General features: G+C 40.5%; 1 protein-coding gene across 1 annotated transcript in view; it reads right to left on the bottom strand.

Annotated features, from left to right (window-relative positions):
* PIP4K2A (phosphatidylinositol-5-phosphate 4-kinase type 2 alpha) overlaps positions 1–21,509 on the bottom strand; it is a 151,090-nt gene that overhangs the window by 42,601 nt on the left and 86,980 nt on the right. Inside the window, exons 2-4 of the mRNA XM_081055452.1 lie at positions 20,180–20,277; positions 18,385–18,481; positions 3,413–3,565 (exon numbers count right to left, since the gene is read on the bottom strand). Of these exons, the coding sequence (XP_080911578.1) occupies positions 3,413–3,565; positions 18,385–18,481; positions 20,180–20,277 (348 nt within the window). The remainder of the gene's footprint in view (positions 1–3,412; positions 3,566–18,384; positions 18,482–20,179; positions 20,278–21,509) is intronic.

Genomic DNA, 21,509 nt, shown 5'->3' with positions numbered 1-21,509 from the left:
TGACTGGGCAGTTCAGAAGTACAGCAAAGTACAAGGGAAAAGCATCAAAAAACAAGAAACAGAAGAACCGACAGTAGCCACTGAAGTAGGAGACAGAACATTTACAAGACTAGACATAAATCCTAAAAGTAGTCTAGGCCTTCTTGAAGTAGGAAGAAAAGGCCTAAGACCCCTCTCACCTGCCCCTGAGCATCACTGAGGAGAACAGAGAACAACAAAGCGTAGAAGGACCTCCCCTGGCCTACAGATGGCAAGGCCTGTGTCTGATGGCACGAAATAGCCACGCCTGAGGATGCGCAAGGCCAAGTTCACTGCCATGTAATATCCAGCAACACTTGTTTGCATGTGGTCCGTGAAAAGGGCAGCTTGGGGACATTCAAACACCTGCCCGGTGGGAGCCAGCCTGGCAGAGTGCTGGGTAGCTGTGTACATTGCATCCTCTCTCCGCACAGTGATGTTGGCTAAGTGGGAGTTACCCCACATGTTGGTGTGGGGTCAGCAGCCTATACTGATGATTTTCTTTTGAGGTTTCATGAAATTCTTGTGTGTTGCACAGCTGGTTGCAAGGATGATGTTTATCATGTCACGTGTTCTCTCTGTGGGGAATGCCTAGAAATAACCCTTTCTGATGTTAGTGCCAAGTTAATTATATTTCTCCTTAACAACTGATTCATTTGTATCTTTAGGCACAGTAGATGTGTAACTAGCTTATTCAGGTTTCACTTTCCACTATGGCTGCTAAGAAACTACGGTGAAATTAGTGGCCCTCAATGTAGGAAGCTCGCTGCTCATCATGGCATGAGTTTTCAGTTCATTTCAGATTCCATGTTGTTTTTTCACCCTCTCCTTCCCTTTTCTAGCTTCCTTTTTTCCCTATTTATTCTATCCTGTATTTCAAACTTCCTTGAAGGCCACCTTATATCCTTTCTGGAATTAGGTAAAGAGTAAATACACGAACAAATGAATGAATAAATAAAATGTAGATGGGGAAACTGAGGTTCAGAGACCCCCTAAGTGATCAGTTCATAATAAGAAGGATTTCTGTCTGTCTCCTGACGTTCAACTTAGTGTCTTTTAAATAAATTGTATTAAAAGTGGTGATTCTCAATCACTAGGATCCTCTACATTGTATTTAAAATACCATTTATAAGAAGAAAGAAAAATGTGGATGTTGGATAAATGAGACTTTTGTGGTTAAAGAACACACTAAGAAAATAACTATTTTGTAGTAGTGAAATGAAAGAAAATGTTTAGTACTTGAAAGCCCCTGGAGCATGTTAATAGACTTATTTGGATCCCCAGTGCATTTCAAGTTATACTCAGGATATGTCAACTCTTCCTGTTAGGTTATGGTAACCACCCCAGAGAGAACGCTCCCAATTGTGATGTCTATCAAGTTAAAACATTCTGAACTCAAAGTTGTCAGCCAGAAGTTGCTATCTGAATTGAGTGTCACATTTTATTAGATGGGGATCATAGCCATTTATCAGAATAATGTTTCATCAGTCATTGAGGTATCACCTCACTTTGAAAGTTCTGAGACAATTGGAAGCAAGTATAAAAAGAATGCATGACATTAAGGTACAGAGGGGAGATATGAAATAGTAGACAGTTTAAAAGTTCAGTAGTGAAAGCTGCATCCTATAACTCAGTTCATTCAGAAACCAGAGCCTTATTGTTTTTACCTTCACAGGTATTATCCCTGCATTTTAAAATGTCCTTCATAATAGGGAACAGCGTAAGTGCTGTAGAACAAATTTCAAAAGGAATACATGATATAAAAGATTTACTATATGTTAAATGTATTTAGAGGCTGACTGATAATGTCTTTAAGAAACAAATTAGGGACAGTCCCAAGTTTCCGGAAACAGAATATAGCCCAAAATTTTTCATAGACTTCACTGCAACCAAAATGCAAGTGATCACATCTGCAAAGACTGAAGAATAAGCCCACTGCCAAGAAATACTCTACGATGTTAGAGCAGAAAGCATGGCCATGAGGTAAGGAAGCTGACTTTTAAACAGACACGTAGTTGCTCAAAAATACAAACGAGGGCTGCCTTCAAGCCTTCAAAGTCATCACCTGGAGAGGCTGATACTTAATAATACAACAGTATGAACACTTTGAGAATCCTTTTGTTTACGCAGTCAGGGCCCCTAGCTATTTATTTTGGATACTCTCTGTGGTAGCCAATCTTTACCTTTGAGGGGGATTTGGAGCTATTTAGGTAATAAAATAGCAGGACTCTAAAAGTACGTGCACACGATGCATGTGTGTGTGTTTTAGCATGTGATTCAAACACCAGTTCTGAAGATTATTTCGCGATGTTGCAAGCAGCAGTCACCTTCATGCCATTAGACTACAATTTCTCAAGATGACATAGTAGTTATTGTTTTCTTTCACATGACTTGATATCGACTACCACCACCAAATATTGAGCGCCTAGTGTGTGCACACACGGTGCCTCACATACATACTCCCATTTAATCTTCGGGACTCCACAGTTAGGTACAGTTATTATCTCCACTGTATACAAGAAAACACTGAGGCTTCAAAGTCCAGAAGTCACGAGGTTAGTAGATGACAGGGCTGGGATCTGAACTTGGGATTGTCTGACACTAGACTTCATGCTCTTCCTACACAGTAAGTAAGGCCTCTTACAGCTCTGCTGGGACCTGGGAACATTGCTCCCCCTGGAAACTTGTGCTGAAATTTATTCAAAGAGGGAGAGGCAAAAGAAGGGAGAGAAGAGGTGGGGGGGGGCAGAGAGAGAGAGAGAGAGAGAGAGAGAGGGAGGGAGGGAGAGAGAGAGAGAGAGAGAGAGAGAGAGAGAGAGAGAGAGAGAGAAGAGGGAAACAAAGAGAGAGAGAGAGAGAGTTGCTACTCCCAAGAGCAGTTTGATTCTTTCCCCAGGTGATTATGAAGGGATAATGCTGAGGGGTGAAAACTCAGAGATTGTTCTAGCAGTAGAGTGTGAGTGGGGGTGGACCTTTCTGGGGCCAGGACAGGAAAAAACCAGTGAAAGCAGGATAGGACTTAGAAGTATAAATGGATAAACACTCACAATTTACCACCTAACTTCCGGCATACGCAAAAAACTTCTGAAATTCTGCCAAATTTTAAGCTGAGTGATTTTAAAATCAGTATGGCAATCATCAAAACTATTATACAGAAGAGTATTTAGATTGAAAGTGTCATAAAAATGACCAATCATCTTCATAGGATAAGCATTCCTAAATGTTATCTGTCAGTAATCTGGCTAAAGTAATTTTTAAAAATCCAGCTAGAGGAGATGTTTATGTCAAATGTGATATAATTTCCTGGCTATGTATTTAAATATTTGGCATTTATGATATTTAGGCTCAAATGTTAACCTTTTCAGAGTTTCAAATAAAGGTAAAGAAAAATTACCTGGTGGTATTTCTTCAGGATGTTGTGCATCTCGGCCACATCTTCGCTTGTAATGGTCTTGATGACGTATCTTTTGTCATAGGACGTGTGGAACCGAGCTCCACTGCGTGCCTGGGAGTCGTTGGGGAGGGGTGCGCTCCTGGTCAAGGAATTCTTCCCGTTGGGATAAGATGGGAGCAGGGAAGAGAACCTGTTAAAGACGTGGCTTTCCAATTTCTGGATAATTTGTCATCACAACTTTTTAAAAAACATTTGTGTTTGGAAGAAATTGGTAAGTAAGATGGTGACATTTTATATTCACCGTAACTAAAATTGCTAGTCTTGCAAATGGAATGAAAACAGCTTGGATCTGTACTATGATTCTAACGTCCTTAAAGTAAGCTAAGGTCTAGAATTATCAGCAAAGTTATTTTGCTGACCTTGCTCTCTTCCGATCTGGACAAGAGCTCAACTTTCTTCCGAATAAAATTAGGTTCCAGTCATGAAAGAAAATTTTATATTCACGGAGTATTTCCTTAATGGCAGGTATTATGCCAAGCATTAGGCACAGAGCATTTCTCCCAATTCTGATAACTTCCCTGTGAAATGGTTACTATCAACATCATCATCATCATTTTATAGATGAGTAGATGGGGATCAGAGAGATTCAGTAATTGGGCAAAGGTCACACCGCAAGTAAGGGGTAGAGCTAGAATTCCATTGCCAGTGTGGCTGGCTCAGAACCCAAGTTCTCAACTAGTGAATTACTCAGTACCTTCTGCTGCCTGTGGTGTGCCCTAGGAGAAGTCTGGGCAGCTATATTCTAAAATAGCTCCTCAGAAGATTCTTATTTGGTCAATCTTCCACACTCTCCTTCAGCCCTTTTTGAGAAGGACTAATCTTCTGGAGGGTGGATGAGGAGGGCCTCTGAGTAGGGGCTCCTCTAGTACCATTTCGTTCCAGTATCTGGCTCATGCTACCGACACTCTAGCTAGGTAAGTCTACCCTTTTCTCACATGTGACTCTCCCGTTTGAATCTCCTGTTTCTTAGAGCCTCCAGGAGGCCTCTGTCCCTTCCCCCACCCTTCTTACAATGGCCACCCAGACTACTCGGGTTAGCACACTGCCAGCACCTGAGGAGTCTGGTCTACACCCTTGCTAACCATTGAGTGCTAACTCTCCTTCCTGCCTGGCCCCACTGGGGTGCATATGAGGGACACAAAGGCAGACACTTTTGCTCTTCAACTTCCGCTCTAAAAGTGGGCATTCAAAAGCCCCAGTGAACCAAACACTGTCCAGTTAAAGGTACACAGATATCCTTAGAGTGGCAGTAATGTCACTGCATCATAGAATTTCACTGAAAGACTTCCCTTTCTGCATATGCCCTATTCACGTCTCTTTAACCTTTCTTTCCTTTCTTGATGAAATTCAACAGGAATTAGCGATACAAAGTGTAAGTACACTGCAGTGACACAGTAGCGCAAGCAGGTCCTGTGCTTGCAGAGGGAGGTGGCCTGTGAGCTCATTCTCATTTCTGAGGATGGGCCTTGGCACTGCATATAATTCCATCCTGAGACAGTGCATCTGGATTTGAATGAAAGCAGGCACACCTGTCAAGTGCAGAGCCAATACTGCCAATGAACGGAATTTGCTTTCCTCAGCTTATTAGAAAACTGGAGGGAAGGGGGGAAAAATCAGTGTAATTCCCAATGACTTGAAGTAACAGGACTTGGCAGTGATAAATTATTCTTAAGACAACTGAAATTCATTAGCTAGATTGAGAATGATGAAAATGATTTTCAGGATGAAAAGGCCTATATTAACAGGAGTTTAATTCTCAAGTATGCTGCCCCCCCCAAAAAAAAAAAAATCTCCTTTACATACTTTTCTCCTACTAAGAATAAAAGGTAGAAAATCAAAGTGAATGTCCCCTTTGGTGTTTGAAACACTAGCAAAGAAAGCAATTGCTGCTCTTTGCTAATAGTCTTTCTTTCTCCTCCCAAACATTAATTTGCAATAGGCATTCTAAATAAAACAAGAATACTAGGAATCATAAGATTACGAATTACTTTCAGGCATAAAATCAGAGCAGGAACAACCAACTTTATGACAGTCAGGTAGAACAGGTTATAAACTTTGTACAACGCATACTATGTGTAAAATAAGTTTTGAGGAGAGTGGGAAATAATAGTAAAGGATAACTGTATCCAGCAAAGGGCAGAATTACAGCAGCATCAGTTCCGGATATCGTTTGCTTTGGCATATTAGGTATGAAAGTATAGTGTTCTATCACGGACCAATGGGATAGAAAAAAACTGAAAGCTGCATAGTCAGTGTTTCTCAAACTTTAATGAGCAACCAAATCACCCAGGGATCATGTTCATGTGCAGATTCTGATCCAGCAGGTGTGGGTGGGGCATTGGAAGAAGCAGATGATGCTGATACAGCAGGGCTCGGATCACACCTGAGAACCAAGAGTTCACTGAATTGTGAACTACCATGTGTTTTGTCTGGTGCAGAGTGTTCAGAGTCTATGCATTAAGTGTGTTATAATTATAGACTTCCCTACATGAACGCCTTTCCCATTATATTCTGTCTAACTCTGATTTAAATGGAAAACCTTACAGTGAAGAAGAATAATTCATTGCATTTACTGTGTTAGTTCATTAAAGAAATGTTTAATAGTACTATGTTCAAGTCAATGTATGGAATCATAAAGCACAGGGCAGGAACTGCATAGGCAAATAATGCCATAACGCCTCCGCTCACGTGCTACCTCATTCCAAATTCTTTGTGTTTCCCGTGAGTTTCAAAGATATTGCTAATTATTTATTATAGACTTTGCATTAGGATACCGGTCAAGTCTTAATCCTGGGATACAACCCCTTACAAATTCTAATCTTGATTCTGCGGCAACTCAGTTTTTCAGTAATCAACTGAGTGGTCCCAATCCACAATATCTACTTCCAGTGAGTGGAAGGATTTTTTTTTTTTTTAAGCCTCTTAGTTTTCAGATAATCAGTAAAGTCAGGAACATAGACTTAGTCAAAATTTAACACATATCTTTTATGATCACTAAGAACATAAGAACATATGAATCAGCAGAAAAATCAGAAAAGTAAGTACACAAAATGCATGCTCCGCTTTGTTTACGGTGGCCAAGACATGGAAACAACCAAAATGTCCTTCGATAGATGAATGGATAAAGAAGTTGTGGTATATATACACAATGGAATACTATTCCGCGTTAAGGAGAGATGATATAGGAGCATTTGTGACAACATGGATGGATCTTGAGAGTATAATGCTAAGTGAAATAAGTCAGACAGACAAAGCAGAGAACCCTATGATTTCACTGATATGTGGTATATAAACCAAAAAGAACAAGACAAACATATGAGAAAGAAAAACTCATAGACACAGACAATAATTTAGTGGTTACCAGAGGGTAAGGGGGTGGGGGGTGGGTGATGAGGGTAAAGGGGATCAAATATATGGTGATGGAAGGAGAACTGACTCTGGGTGGTAAACACACAATGGGATTTATAGACGATGTAATACAGAATTGTACACCTGAAATCTATGTAAATTTACTAACAATTGTCACCCCAATAAATTTAATAAGAAAAACAAACAAAAAAAAATGCATGCTCCTTGAAATGATTCTAAGGCCTGGAAGAATCCAACTCATTACTTCCTACTTATTTTCACAACATTCCTGTAAGATAGGAAAGCCAGGTGCATTTTCTTACTTGAAGATAATGAAAATGGAGTACAATGGAGTCAAGTAATATGCCTATGGCTCCTGCCTAACAGTTCCTTTCAGGTAACCAAAAAGGGCAATTTACAAAGACAAGACTAAATTTTTGCTACTACTTAACATCATAATCATAGATTTTTTTTTTGTAGCCTTTGAAATAAGGTAGAAGTGTTCGTTTGTTTGTGTGAAAAGGCAGTACTGTGTAATGGCAGAGTGCTGATCTGGGACCCTGAACACGCTTTGCCACTCAATTTTATCCCTTGGATATGTATGTCATAGCCAACTGAGCCTCAGTTTCTGGGTCTGTAAAGTGATAGAGAATAAGCCCAGGGGAGAGGGTAGACTGAATTAGATTTCTACCTCAGACCTTTTATAACTCTAAAAATGTATTTACTTGATGACACGGCACGCTACTCTAGGAAATGCTGGAAAGCACACGCCTTAGAAGGTGATTCGATATGTTTCCCAACAACAGTCCAGTCAGAAGACAGTATGAACATCATCTCAGTGGGGGCACGATGAGGGTTTAGGACATCAGGGCCAAGATTAAGGGACAGTGACACTAGTTCTTAGAGCAGCATGAAAATAATACTTCATAGATTCCGGATGTACTCGGACAACTCCCGTGACAACGAGAAGATGAGTTAAGGAAAGGAGGTCATTGCTATGTATTGAAAGTCCTTACCGAGGGTCCTAAAAACAGTCCACTATCTAGTAAAACTGAGTATTGAAATCCCTCAGTGTGCTTTGTACTGTCACAAAGGAAAAATGAACCACAGCATCATATGGGATGCTTGGACACATCTGAGAGGCCAAGAGGAAAAAGCCCTGAGAAGAAACACAGCGTGGCGCAGTGACATTCACTTCTTGGAGTCCCTTTATGTGTAAATAATTCTCATAATCAAAGAGTATGACAATTGCAATCAACCTTGGAGATTATTCCCAACTACTCAATTTACAGATCAGAAAAGAAAGACCAGAGAGTTGACATGACTTGCATGTCTCAGTTCATGAACAGCCCAGTGGATGGTGTACGTGGAGGGCCTCCCAGGGGCCTCGCCCAGGGCATCCCTCCTGCCATTGTTGCCACCCTGCCTGAGAGTGTGGTGGGCATTATGAGATTGTGGATATGTAGTTTTCTGTGGTGACAAATACTTTCTAATCACAATTTAGAGCCTGAGCCAACTGGCAAAAAACCAAACCTCTCCTTATGTTTTCAATTTTGCCAAAAAAAAAAAAAAAAAAGTGTGAAAACATCAAGAACAGTGTCAGCTAATGCAGTCCAGAGTCCTTGATTTACGCTTTCATTAATGCGTGTACAAATCTGTGTTGACTCATTCTAGGACTGTTCATTACCTGGCTTTACCTGAGGCGGCTAGGAATAGGAGTCATCTTCTCTCAGGGCAAGAGACAGATGTGTGTCTTAGGAACAAGCCTTTAGGACAGGAAAACTATGAGTTGCTGAGCCTGGGGCTTTAGAATCAGACGATCATGTGACACAAAGACAGAGCTGAAAGAGGCCTAACACTTCAGTATTTCTTACAATCCCGTGACAATGTCAATCCTAAGAATTCTTCACATTTCTGACCACGTGGCATAGTTCATCATGTCTGTTTTAATTAATTCACATGTTCTCAGAATAGCTGGAGGTTTTTATGCTCTTTGGGTCACTGGCTTTTCTCTTTAGAAGACTGTCCCATCCTCCATCTTTTCATGTTGAAAACTCTATGGTTTTCTTAGGAAAGAATGCCAACGCTGAAAGGCGTACATTTTACACTGGGAATGATGAGTTGTGGGATACTCCCTATAACATTAATTGGGGGAGAGGAAGTTGGGGGAGGGGACAGAGAAAAAGAGTTAAGACAAAATTTGCAAGTTTGGACAAGATTTGCATGGAAGAAAGAAGGTCTAGCCGAAGGCACCATTTCTAAAAATTCTTTCTCATCTTAAGCACCCTAATGTAAAAGGCCAGGTCTGAGATGAAGACCTGATTCAACCAAAGGCCTAAAATGCCCCATTTATAGGGTTGCATTAGTCATCTTCTAGACGATTCCCATTTCCAAAGTAAAATGTTCACTTTCAGGAACACTTGCCCCTACCTACATATCTGTGTTTATGAGAAAGCTGCCAGATAAAATTATCCAATGAAAGCTACCTAGGGTGAGGAGAGATATATTCTCACTAGGAAACAAATTCCTTGTCATGGACAAAACTCAGAGTGTTATATGTTCTGTAATGGCATTTGTTTTTAAATTCAAAATCTGGGATTCTGAACCTCTCAGTTCAAAAGTGTGAATGTGCAAAACAAGTGCTCTGTGGATATTTGGGGTCAAAGTCACAACACAATACAAAGGAAATCCAGGGCTTATTCAATGTATGAAATCTTCCACTGGTCTTTGGAAATGTCCTCATAGCCTTCCCAAGTCTAGGAGCTGTCAGGAGAGAACACATTCACAAACTCACTGAGTACACACTCATCAGAATGTTCTCAACATCAAAACCATCTCTCTGTGTTTAGTTTATTCATATTTTTATTTAGTTTATTCATATTTTCTCAGGCTCATATCGCCAAAAGCCGGGGACTGATGACCTTTCAAGTTTCAAATAGTATTAATGATCAAGATAGAAGATAGTAGAGCATGGCATTAGACGTGGGAGCTTTAGAAGTCAAGACTGTATGACTTTGGACAAGTCATTTCAGCTCTTTGTGCCTTAGTTTCCATATCTGTCGAAAGATAATAATGATGAGAATAATAATAATAATAATAATAATAATAATGTTTGGGAGTTTAATTAGATAATGGAGAATTTTTATAATAGTGGCTGGGATATAGTAGCACTCAGTAAATTGTGGCTATTATTATAAAAAGCAAATTCCAACTTAGAAGATAATTAGAGGTGCAGATCAATATTAAATTATGCTATAAATTGGTAAATTAAAAATAAAGAAGGACTTGTAGAAAGAGTTCGTCCATTCTGGCCAAGCCTCTGGTTTGTACCCAGTAAAAATTGACAGTTATACATTCCCCCCCCCCCAATCACTTTTATAGGTTATTTTCTGCAGCTCTCAATAATAACTACTTTTAAGAGTACTTAAAATATTTTACACAGAAGTTCTATCCTGGGCCCTGCTCACCCCCAGCATTCTCTCCAGCCAAAGGGAAAGTGGGATGACAGAGGGGTGGGACAACTCTGTAATGGAAGTAGCTCAAGGGGAAGGAAGTAGAGGACTCCCTCCTCAGAGGGAGGAGGGAAGAGGAGCCCAAGGTGTGGCCTCTGTTACATTGAAATTCAGGGGATAGCAGGGGTGGAGGGGTGGGGGTGGGGGTGAGGTGGGAGTGTGGAGGGGAAGGATAGGGGGAGAGGGTTGAGCAGGAACTGGCTAAATGAGACCAAGAACTTGAGGAAAGAGATGGAGGTTTAGAAAAGCAACCTGGGAAGTGATAGTCTGAGAAGTGATTTGTGTAACCTGTGGAGCGACCACAAAATCCACAATCCCATTCAATGCAGAGCCTTAAAGGACCTTAATTCAACCTTTAAAATGCAGACGAACTGGAAATCTGACCTAGTGTCTTGTTGCCTTCACTGCCCACAGTAGGCACTAGCAGCCTGCCTTTACTACCTTTCTTTCCTTTTTAGGTTTTCCAGTCTCAGCATGTGTGGCAGAAACAGGATGAGTCAGAGGTCCAGTCAAGGGCAATGAGACCCCTCAACGATCCCCCACCCCCACCCCAACTCTGTTATCTGATCATCTACAAGGAAAGACAGTTGGACTTAATGGTCTCTAGGTTTCCTTCTTGCTCTACTAACTGGTACTCAGTAATAGTTACTGCAGTCACAGGAAATGGGACAATGAATTGCTGTTAGTTTGGGGAGAAAAATCTAATGATAAATGGAAACAAACTGCAAAAGACATGCTCTATTCTTTGGCTACCCTTTTCTTCTACACATTTGATAGTCTCATATTAAATACTAGGTAATTCCTTAAATTCACTTTTTTGAACTGAAAATACTGTTATCATAACCCCCTACCCTTAAGAGAAAGAGCGAACTCAATGGTGGAGGGGAAAAAGTCTCATATTGAATATAAACTAATTTTAAACTCCAAACATTCTTCTTCCTTAATGGCTTTACTGACATATGATTCATATACCAAACAATCCACCAATTTAAATTTTACAAATCTATGGCTTTAGCATATTTACAACATTAAACAACCAGTACCACGATGAATTTTAGAATATTTTCATCACTTCAAAAAGAAATCCAGATACATTTAACAAAACAAAGTAGAAACAAACTCAAAGAAACGGAGAACTGATAGTTGCCACAGAGGAAAGGGGTGGGGGAATGGATGAAAAAGGTGAAGGGGATTAAGAGGTACAAACTTTCAGTTATAAACCAAAGAAGCCATATTCCGAATGTACAGCTCAGGCAATACTGTCAATAATATCGTAATAACTTTGCATGGTGATAGTTACTAGACTTATCGTGGTGATCACATGGTAAGGTATGTAAATGTCAAATCACTACATTGTACATCTGTAACTAAAATAATATTGTATGTCACTATGCTTTAATAAAAAAAGTAAAAAGAAAGAAAACCCGTACCCATTAGCAATCACTTCCATTCTTCCTCCAGCCGCCTAATAATAAACCACAAATCTACTTTCTGTCTTACACATGTTTGTCTATTCTGGACATTTCACACAAATGCAATCATACAGTACACAGGTATTTGTGACTAGCCCAAACCTTCTTCTTGCAAGTCCCCTAAGCACACTCATCAACCTGAAGTGACCCACTGTGCCAACAATAGATCCTGGGCTGTCTCTGGGTGAGTATGGTGACATTCTGGGGGCTCTATACTCAATCCAGTGCAGTGGACATGTTATGGTGCCCAAATGCCGCTTCTTAGGATGCTCCTAGGAATGCTGGGGAGTTGGGGATAAAATAAACTGTTTGACAAAAAGTTGAAGTTGTGGGGCAAAGCTATTAGATGAAGGGCAGGTAAAAACCTGACAATTTAGTCCATTTTTATCTATCTTGTCACTTGGTAAGTAAACTTATTTTTCAGCACTTCCATTTCCCATAGCCAAATCCATTACCGATCTTGCAGTATACCCTCTCTGAAATCTCAACAGCTGTGTTTGAAGTCAGGATAGCCCTAAACCCTAGGAAATAAAGGAAATAATGAGAGACGAAGCTCACTCTTCAATGGCCTTCTTACATTTATAATTGGAAATTTATTGTTCTTTCCCTAAAGAAAGGGATTAATGGCAATGTCCTTCCTTCCCACTCCTCTAAAAGTCTGTACTAAAGATGTTTATTTTTGCAGTGGGGGGTCCCGGATTAGTGAGGCCTCCAGAAGCGTGGAGGAAATTTAAAGGTCAATTTAATTAGCTCATTCTTAACACCAATCTTACACACCCCTCATAAAAATGTCATGATTTAGTAACCATTATAGTCCCCTGGACATTTTTAAATACCCAAGCATTTTGAACATTTAATTCTCTTGAACTACTCATATAGTCTTATATACATTCTTTTCCCCCATTTTGATATGAGTTTGTATTTCTGCTAAAGATCACGAATGAAAAGTTTTTATTTTTAAACAACAGAAAGGCCACTTAAAAAGCAATGCTGCCATGCTCAAATGCGTAAAAGTCACCACCTTACAAAAGGAACCTGTCAATATTGTATGTGAGAACCTAAGTGACAGTCATCTACTCACAGTGACTTGGTAATAGATTCAGAGATTTGACAGCTAAAGGGCCTCGGAGAGCATCATGTCCTTCTCCCTCATTTCCCGATGAGAAAATAAAGACCTACCAGGGCCAAGTGACTGGATCAAGTAACAGCATCAGTCACTGAAGATCCAGGACTCAAACTAGCCTCCCAACTCCAGAGAAAATATTCTCCTTCCTAACTCAGGCTACCTGTTTCAGACTAGGAATCTGGAAGCCAAATCCTGCCCTCTGACAACTCAGGGTTATGATTCCATGCCTGAGATCACATGGCCCAGGAGCTGGGAGTGATCGACAGACAAGACTGCTTTCTGGGTATGCACTGGACATGTCTGAGCGAGCACAGATGGTCCCCTGACCTCATCAGGGAGGTGAAAACCAACATGCAAACTCAAACATCATCATCAAGGATTTATTAAGTGCCCACTGTGTTCAAAACCCTGTGTTAAACTCTTGGGGAATTTCAAAGAAAGTCTGAGCTGTGATCCCAGGTGTTGAATGGAGAGGAGCAAGACACAGAGCAATTTAACACTTATCAATAATGAAACAACTTCTCAGAAAAGAACACAAAAGTAAAAGGTAATGACCACCAGCGAAAGCAGCAGACTTGCAGTAACTTCACAGAACGCCATGAGATCTCCTTTAAAAATCTCAGTTGCTACTTGACTTAGATGACAATGCCAGAAACCTGGCCCAGGCTCATAATGAACGAATATGGCATTTAACCCGGATAGGAGCTCCCTGTGGCAGCTCTTGGTTGAAAATCACAAATCACAACCCAAAATGGGTGAAGGGGCACGAAAATGCATGTAAAACAGGAAGCCTGAGTCCCACGTGTGGGGAGGGGAGCAGTCTGTGGTGGGGACAGTCATTGGTTCAATTCATAAGAAGCAGCAGAAGAAACACAAGAAAAATCAGATGATGCTGATGGACTGTGAGTTTTCCAAGAGCCTGTCCAATCGGAGCAGAGCTCCTCTGGTTTTCAGCCCAGGCAGGGCTTCCAATCAGTGTTCATGAGGCTCACAGTAGCTAACCTGTGAGGCAAACAACTATGAGGAGAAACTTTCTAAAAGCAGGCTGAGCCAAACCAAGAGCCAACAAACTACTACTAAGGAATATCTCCCACAATCCCGCCACCATCCAGTTGCTTCATACTTTCTTTCCTGAGCATTTTGGCCTCCATGTTTTGGCCCAGAAGGCTCACTTCTCTTGGAATGCACCCATCAGCCCTTCCTCCCTCCTTCCCTTTCTTCCACAAGTATTTTCTGAAGTGCCTGCCCAGGCCCACTTATTCTGAGCCTGCAGCCTGGAAAACAAGCTAGATTCAATACCTGCCCTCAGACAGTTTAAATTATATTGGGTAAATCTACATTTGAAAACCTGGTGACTATGTTCTAGAGATACTGGCAGATTCCCCCCCACCCCTGAAGTTTAGTGTTCTCTACGGGTGTTAACATTTAAAAAATTTTATTTTTAAACTTGGAACAAGAGCATCAAAAGTTTAAAACACTGGCTTTTAAAATTAATTATTTTAAAATTAGAATTCTCTGTTACAAATACAAAGAAGAAAATGCATCAGATGTGAATACTGAGGGATTCTAATTCAGGAGAAGTAAAGTAGGAAAAAGTAAACCTGATGTTATCCTCCCAAAAGAACAAGAGGTCTGGGTTTCAATTACGGGGTGTATTTAGGTTTAACTGCTTCATCTCCATCCTGCATAACTTCTTGGTTTCTGGTGGGCAACCGATTCCCACAGCTCAGAAACTGTAACTAAAGCCTTCCTTTAACTTCCTGGGGCCTGTTATGAGGGTCTGTTTCTCTGAGAGACGGGAAAGCAGATTTTCTTGAAGAACTTTGAAAATCAGGATGTCTGGGTTTCTGTCAATCTCATTACCATCTAATATAGAATCTGGCATGTAATAAATAAATAAATAAATAAATAAATAAATAAATAAATAAATAAATAAATAAAAAGGAATTCCTTCACTCTTTCGTCTCTCCTGCGGTTCCTACAATGTCCAGCACAGAGCCTGACTTGCAGTAGGTGCAAATAAACGCACACTGAGTTGATAATTGTGCATGAAATCCCTGACGTAAGGAGGACAGGAGCTTACGGTGGCAGTGGTGACGGCAGAATCAGAACTGCACCAACAGTGGAGGACTCCATGGGATCAGTCCTCTTGAAAGACATCTTATCTTTAAAGTGTGGTAATGGGAAGTCACATTGGCCCAACAATGATTAAAAGAACATAATTCAACAATGACCACATTACAAACCAATGAAGTAATTTTAACAAGCACTAATAAACTACAGAAAGCTCTGAATCTGGAAGCATCGGACGCGCGTGCGCGCACACACACACGATTGGTAGGCGACACTGTTATCAGTGATGAATATTCTAGAACTATTGCTTGAATTTGTCTTTAACAGCAAGAAACAAAAGTTTTCTTTTTGAAAGAAATTCAAGAAATCAAAACCAAAGGAAAGATGCAAATGTTTATGGGGTTAGCAGGACTGCTTTTCAGTTCCCTTTAAGAAGTTTAAGTTCACTAATAGAGGTCAGTGAGGCAGGCTAAGTACAATGTTCTGTTTTTATCGGAGTGATCAGTACTAACTTTTTGCAGGTGAAGCTAAAAGGAATTCGCACACACAAGGCCAGTGGACACCATTTTTCATGTGACTTAATATGAAGGTTTGAATCCTAAATGAACTAGACAATGGAGCTCCTTATCGCCACATTGATATAAATCTGCTAGTCCAACATGCAAGTGTTTCAGAAAAATAAACACAAAGCAGCATGAGTCCTGGTCCCCTTTAGCAAGCAATCCAGGGCCTCCAATAGATGATGAGACACTAGGTCACTGATCCCACTTTTCAAACCAGATTGGGAATTTGGTACTACATATGTAAACGGATACTTATTACTTGTTCTGGCCATGATGAATGAAACAACTGGGTAGTAGTGAGCGGAGGTGCCAAGCAGCTGAGATGAGGAGAACCCCGGTCCTGGCCCAGTCCCCCTGCAGCCTGAAAGGACCACAGCGCTTCTGCCTATGCCTGTCTGTGCAGGGGCCCTCACGGCACGAACCCAGAGCCAGCCTTCTCACAGCTTCCTCCTTTTTTCCAAACCAGGAAGCCAACAAAATGGGCTGAGCCCCACATTTATGATCTTGTTTTTGGTATAAAGTAAACTCAGGGGTCCTGCCTCTGTTGACAATTGTTTAAGAGGTACACACATTGGATGTAGGACTGGGGAGGGAAACCAGTACCTCTCTGGTTTACTAAAGTTACTTTGAACACCCACCTTTTTCTTTTCTAAATAGAAATACAGTTGCCAAGGAGAAAGCAGCAATTTAAACGCCAAAAGTACCAGAGCAAAGGAGTGGCATTCCAGTGATTAATTATATTCACACTGGCTCTCCTCTATGCTGCTCATGCTAAGAGCATAACAGACCTGCCCATTAGTTAGTGTGAATCATCCTCCACTGGCCTAATTTGCCTTCAAAGTTTGTTCTCAGCAATTTGTGCTTCCTTCAAGATCAACTTACATGGTTTTGGTTTTAGGGAACCAAAACCAAAAAAAAAAGAGAAAGCAAATGGGCTCATGCCTTAGTATTTCAGCAACCAAATTGGTCATTTTAGGAAATTAAAAAAATGACTTTTATCTGCTACAGTGCAGAACTCGGGATACAACGGGCCCCTTTTTGGGACTCATTTAACAGGGCTGATTCTAAGAAGAAATATCTTCATTTTGGTAATGAATTGAGGAATCTAACAAGATCCTGTTGCTTAGGCTCTTTAAAGCCAGTTTCTGTGAAATGCCAGAGTGGTTTTATTTTAAAAAAAGAAAAGAAAAAAAAAGAGGGGAACCAAGAGGAACATGTTTCAGTTTAGCACCAGAGAGACAGCCACAGGAGATCTTCGGACGTCAAAATTACCAGCTCTTCACTCCTTTTAAAGTACTCCGTTTATTTTCATATGGCCTCTTTAAATGTAGTAACAGTTCTTAAATAATCAGGAATTATTCCTCTTTATTTTATACAAACCTTTTTTACTATTCCAAAAATGTATTCTTTAAAAGTGACTTATTCTTTTCAGCCTCAGTTGCAAGTCTGAGTTCTTTCTCTCTGACACATGAAGGTCAAACCTGAACGTTGTTGGCTCCACCGCACTTTTTAAAAGGAAACAGAGCGCCCACATCCTCCTTGTGACACTTCCCCTCAGCCCTCCCCGGGCTCACTCTGCTCAGAACCTCCCAGGACCTCCCTGGACACCTGAGCCCCAACAACCGAGGAGGGAATGTCACCTGCAGCCTGGCCAGCATTGGTTTTTCAAAACATGGCAGCTGGGAGGCTTCTCAGTCCTAGGTGGCACGTGAGAAATTCTTGGAAGGTTTCAACATTGAGGCAGGGCAGGGTGGTGAGGCCCAAGTCTTTAGGAAAGTGTATTAACTAAGCTCAATTTGCCTCGGAGAGCCTAATCGTTCAGGAAAAATACAGGGTAAGCTGTGCTAATACTTAACTTATGAGGTCACCCAGGGAGGCAATAGGCACCTAATGCAGGATCAATTAAGATTTCCCATTGAGGGCAAATGAGATCAGGGGTTTGCTAGAGCTGAAGGGATTTATTGTAAGTTAGAACTCAGTAAAATGAATAGACTGTCATAAAAGACTAAAAGTAGTCCTTGCATCTCTTAAATAGATTTCTGCTTACAAAGAAAATCCTTGGCTTTTCTGAATCTGGCTGGCTGTATGAGAATCGGGTAACCGATGTCAGGTCCTTTCTTGGGAGAATGACTGTGGATCAGCAGATATGACAGCACCATGATGTCGATTTTAAAATAAATATTGAGAACCAGACACATATGGGGAGAAAAGCAGCAGTGCACCTTTTTCCATGGTGGTGCTCTCCAGAGCCGTTCCCGGGAGAGGGGGGCTGCTGCTGGCGACAGCGGTGCTGCAGCCACTGTACCATGCAGCACTGGAGTGCATATGTGTGGCCCCTGACAAAGACACTGCGAGTGTGAATCTCGGTTGGCCAATTTGAAAAGCGGCAAATCAGCAAAAACAAAAACATTTCTGATTCCTAAGTGGCCTCTATAAATACAGGAAATGCGAATTCAACACACACATAGACATTTGCACAGGCTGGTGGCACACTCATGGCATCAATCAAAAAGGGGCAGAACAATGACTGGCGGAACACCCTCACCTGGAAGTCAGAGTGTTATATAAAAGTCTCACATGTCTGCTCTCTTCCCAAAGAGTAACTTCTTTTCCTAGCAACTAATGAAATCATATTGTAGACGGGTCTCAAAATGAAAGAACTCATTATTTCAGAAATAACATCGAAAATTAATGTATAAAATCAAAACTACTATCATATACGTACTTGTAATGACAAAAATGTATTAATAAATCGTATTTCACAGAGCAAAAGGCGCAATGAAGCCCATTTGAAGCAAACGTTACAAAAGCAACTCACCTGGAAATCCTGATCATCGATTCCAAACCTCTCCCGCAGGTTTCGGAAAACCATCGGGCAGTACTCCTTAAACTTGAAATGGCTCGGCATGTTTTCTCTGAAACAGCATATTGTGGAATAAAGCTCACATATACAAAGGGATCACCACACTTGAATCTCCCACCATCCAGTTCTACCAGTAGCCAAAGAAGTGCTTAGAGTTCCCTACCCACAGAGGGCACAGAGGGACTTGTGACAACCAACTGCTGCTGACCCTGAACAACAACACATGGGTTCTGACCCCCCACACATGCAGTTGAATATCCACATATAACCTTTGACTCCCCACAAAACTTAACTACTAATAGCCTACGCTTGACCAGAAACCTTACAGATAATAGTCAATTAACACATATTGTTATTGTTATATGTATTATATACTATATTCTCACAATTAAATAAGCTAGAGAAAAGAAAATGTTATTAAAATCATAAGGAAGAAAAAACACATTTTGGTGCTGTATGTGTTTATTTTAAAACTCCACCTATAAATGGGCCCACGCAATTCAAACCCCTATTGTGAACGTCAACCTCACAACCCACGGTAAGATCCAGGGGACAGAAGGGACAGAGTGATCCCATTTGTGTCCTCTCACTACCTAGGAGCAATCAGTGTATATGACCTTATTTATCCTGACCACCTTCTACAGCTGCTTTCCTAAGGAAAAGGAGGTGCAAAGGGAAGGTACTTTGCTGAGCTAAACGGTGAAGGAAAAGCAAAATTGTGGTGAGTTAGGGTAAGGCAGCAGAGCGAGCTACAAACAGCGCCCCCACAGGAGTCCCCATTACTTGCTGATACCAGTTTACAGAACAAGACTCTCTCACTTCCTTAACAACCTATTTTGTTTTATATAAATTTCACATTCAAATTCACATAGTACAAGTCCTTTCAAAGGGTCAACCTCTAAACAGTAGTTTGAGAAGAATTAACACATGAGCTTCATGTTAGAACAATAGCCCCGTTAAGAAATTTCACAATTGGTCCTCATGTAGGAGGGATTTCTTTGAGGCTCACTCTACTCCTTCAGAATTGCTTCCTCTTTTGTTCTCTCTCTCTCTCTCTCTCTCTCTCTCTCTCTCTCTCTCTCTCTCTCCCCCCCCCCCGTCTCTCTGTCTCACACACACCTCATTGTGGAAGTTTGCACACAAAATTATAGTAATTTGTACATGTGTCGGTTTTCAACCACCCGCCTGACTGTGAACCCCATGAAGGCGGGGCCATTTCTCATACCTCCCTGTATCTCTGTCTCTCAGTGGACTCCCTAAAACATATAGTGCTCCCTGACGACATGTACAATGACATTCAAATGAAGTCGAAATATTCTCAATGCCCAACATGGCATCCAGTTATGTGTTATGAAAATGCACCTTAATTCTTTATTGTTCTATGAAGTTGTCATTTCTGTTCGTAAAGTAATCATTAGGAGAGTTTTGTGTAAGACAGATAAGGTCCATAGCTGTTAAAAAAATCCTAGCACTTTACAGCTTGAAGCATTTAAATTGTAATGAGAATATCACTTTTAACATATAAGATATTCATAGAGAACAATATGCCATATGGCAAAAGGATATTACCCAAGAGGGCCTGCTGTTGCTTTTCTGAAAATGACAGATGGTTATGTTTATCACAGGATTAACTTCATCAGCAAAACTTTACTCCCACCCATTGAAAAATAATGTGATTATAGAAATTCACAAAAAAACACATACTCTTGGCAGACATATCAGTTCTAGAAAAGGTCGTATTTGTACTTACTTGTTAAAAAGGTGATTGTCCACCTTTATCTTTGAGTAGGCTTTGAAGTCATCTGGCATCAACATCACAGGGATTTGAACATGGCTCAGTTCATTGATCTAGAAAAATATAAAATAAATGGCACAGGTTATTACTCTCTAGGTGGGAAGTGCTTGGAACTTTCAGCCCGACCCACTAACCTCAGGTATGGGGAAGGGGGATGCTGGAGGAGAAGCACTACAAAAACTCTTGAACAAGAGTGGATGGGCTTCCATGTAGGTGAAGGCATGCCAGGAGGGTGGTGCACCCCAGAGCCATGGGGACAGAAACTCCTGGGCTCTGCACCCTTCTGGGCCTTGCCCTATGTACCTGTTCATCTGGATTCTTTATAACATTCTTTATGGTTAACTGGTAGTTGTGAATAAACGTTTCTCCATGAGCCACTCTAGCAAGTTAATGGAACATGAGGACACTGTCTTGGGAACCTCCAATTTATAGCTGGTCAGTAAGAACCACAGAAAACAACCTGGACTTAAGATTTGAAGATTGGCCTCTGACGAGTCTTATGGGAAGTATTCCTTAACCTGTGGGATCTGATGCTGTCTCCTGAAAGACAGTGTCACAGTTGAATTGTTTCGTGTTGTTGGAAAAAACACACGTCAAATATATATGGTGTGTGTGTGTGTGTGTGTGTGTGTGTGTATTCATCAAAACCATCTTTCAAAAAAGGGAAGCAAAATAAAAGCTTTTTTATATAAACTGAGAATTTACCTATTACAGACCTCACTTAAGGAACTTATAAGTTTTCAAAGCATATTACATATTTACACTCTAACAATATACTTCAGAAAGAAAGTAAATATGTGTGGAACATCTGAGATACAAACAAATAAACAGTAAACAAATAAACTGGTGAATATGCAGATAAACATAAGTAAACACTGCCTATATAAATAATAATGCTTAATTTATGGGATTAAAAAGGGCAGAAATAAACACTTAATAGCAACAGCGTGTAAGATGGGAAACAGAAGAACAGAGTTACAGTGCTCAGGTATTGTTCAGGAGGAAAGTTAAGATGTCAACTTTACTTTCTTTTTTTAAATTTTTCCATTACAATTAATGTCCAATATTATTTTATATTAGTTTTGGGTGTACAAGATGTTAACTTTAGACTAAGTATTAAGGTAAAATTTTGGAGGCAAACATGAAAAAAATAGATATTGTACATAACCTCCACATAACTAGAAGAGAACAAATAGTAAGAATACAAATAAAACCTGTTTTTTTTTTTTAAATAAATCAAGTAAGAAAAAAAAGCACGCAAAAGTGAAACAAATAGAAAGCAAAT

The sequence above is a fragment of the Rhinolophus hipposideros genome (assembly GCF_964194185.1).
Source record: "Rhinolophus hipposideros genome assembly, chromosome: 1".
In the NCBI taxonomy this organism is placed as follows: Eukaryota; Metazoa; Chordata; class Mammalia; order Chiroptera; family Rhinolophidae; genus Rhinolophus; species Rhinolophus hipposideros.
Note: the sequence above shows the minus strand (reverse complement) of the source record. Positions and strands in the feature narration are given on the sequence as shown.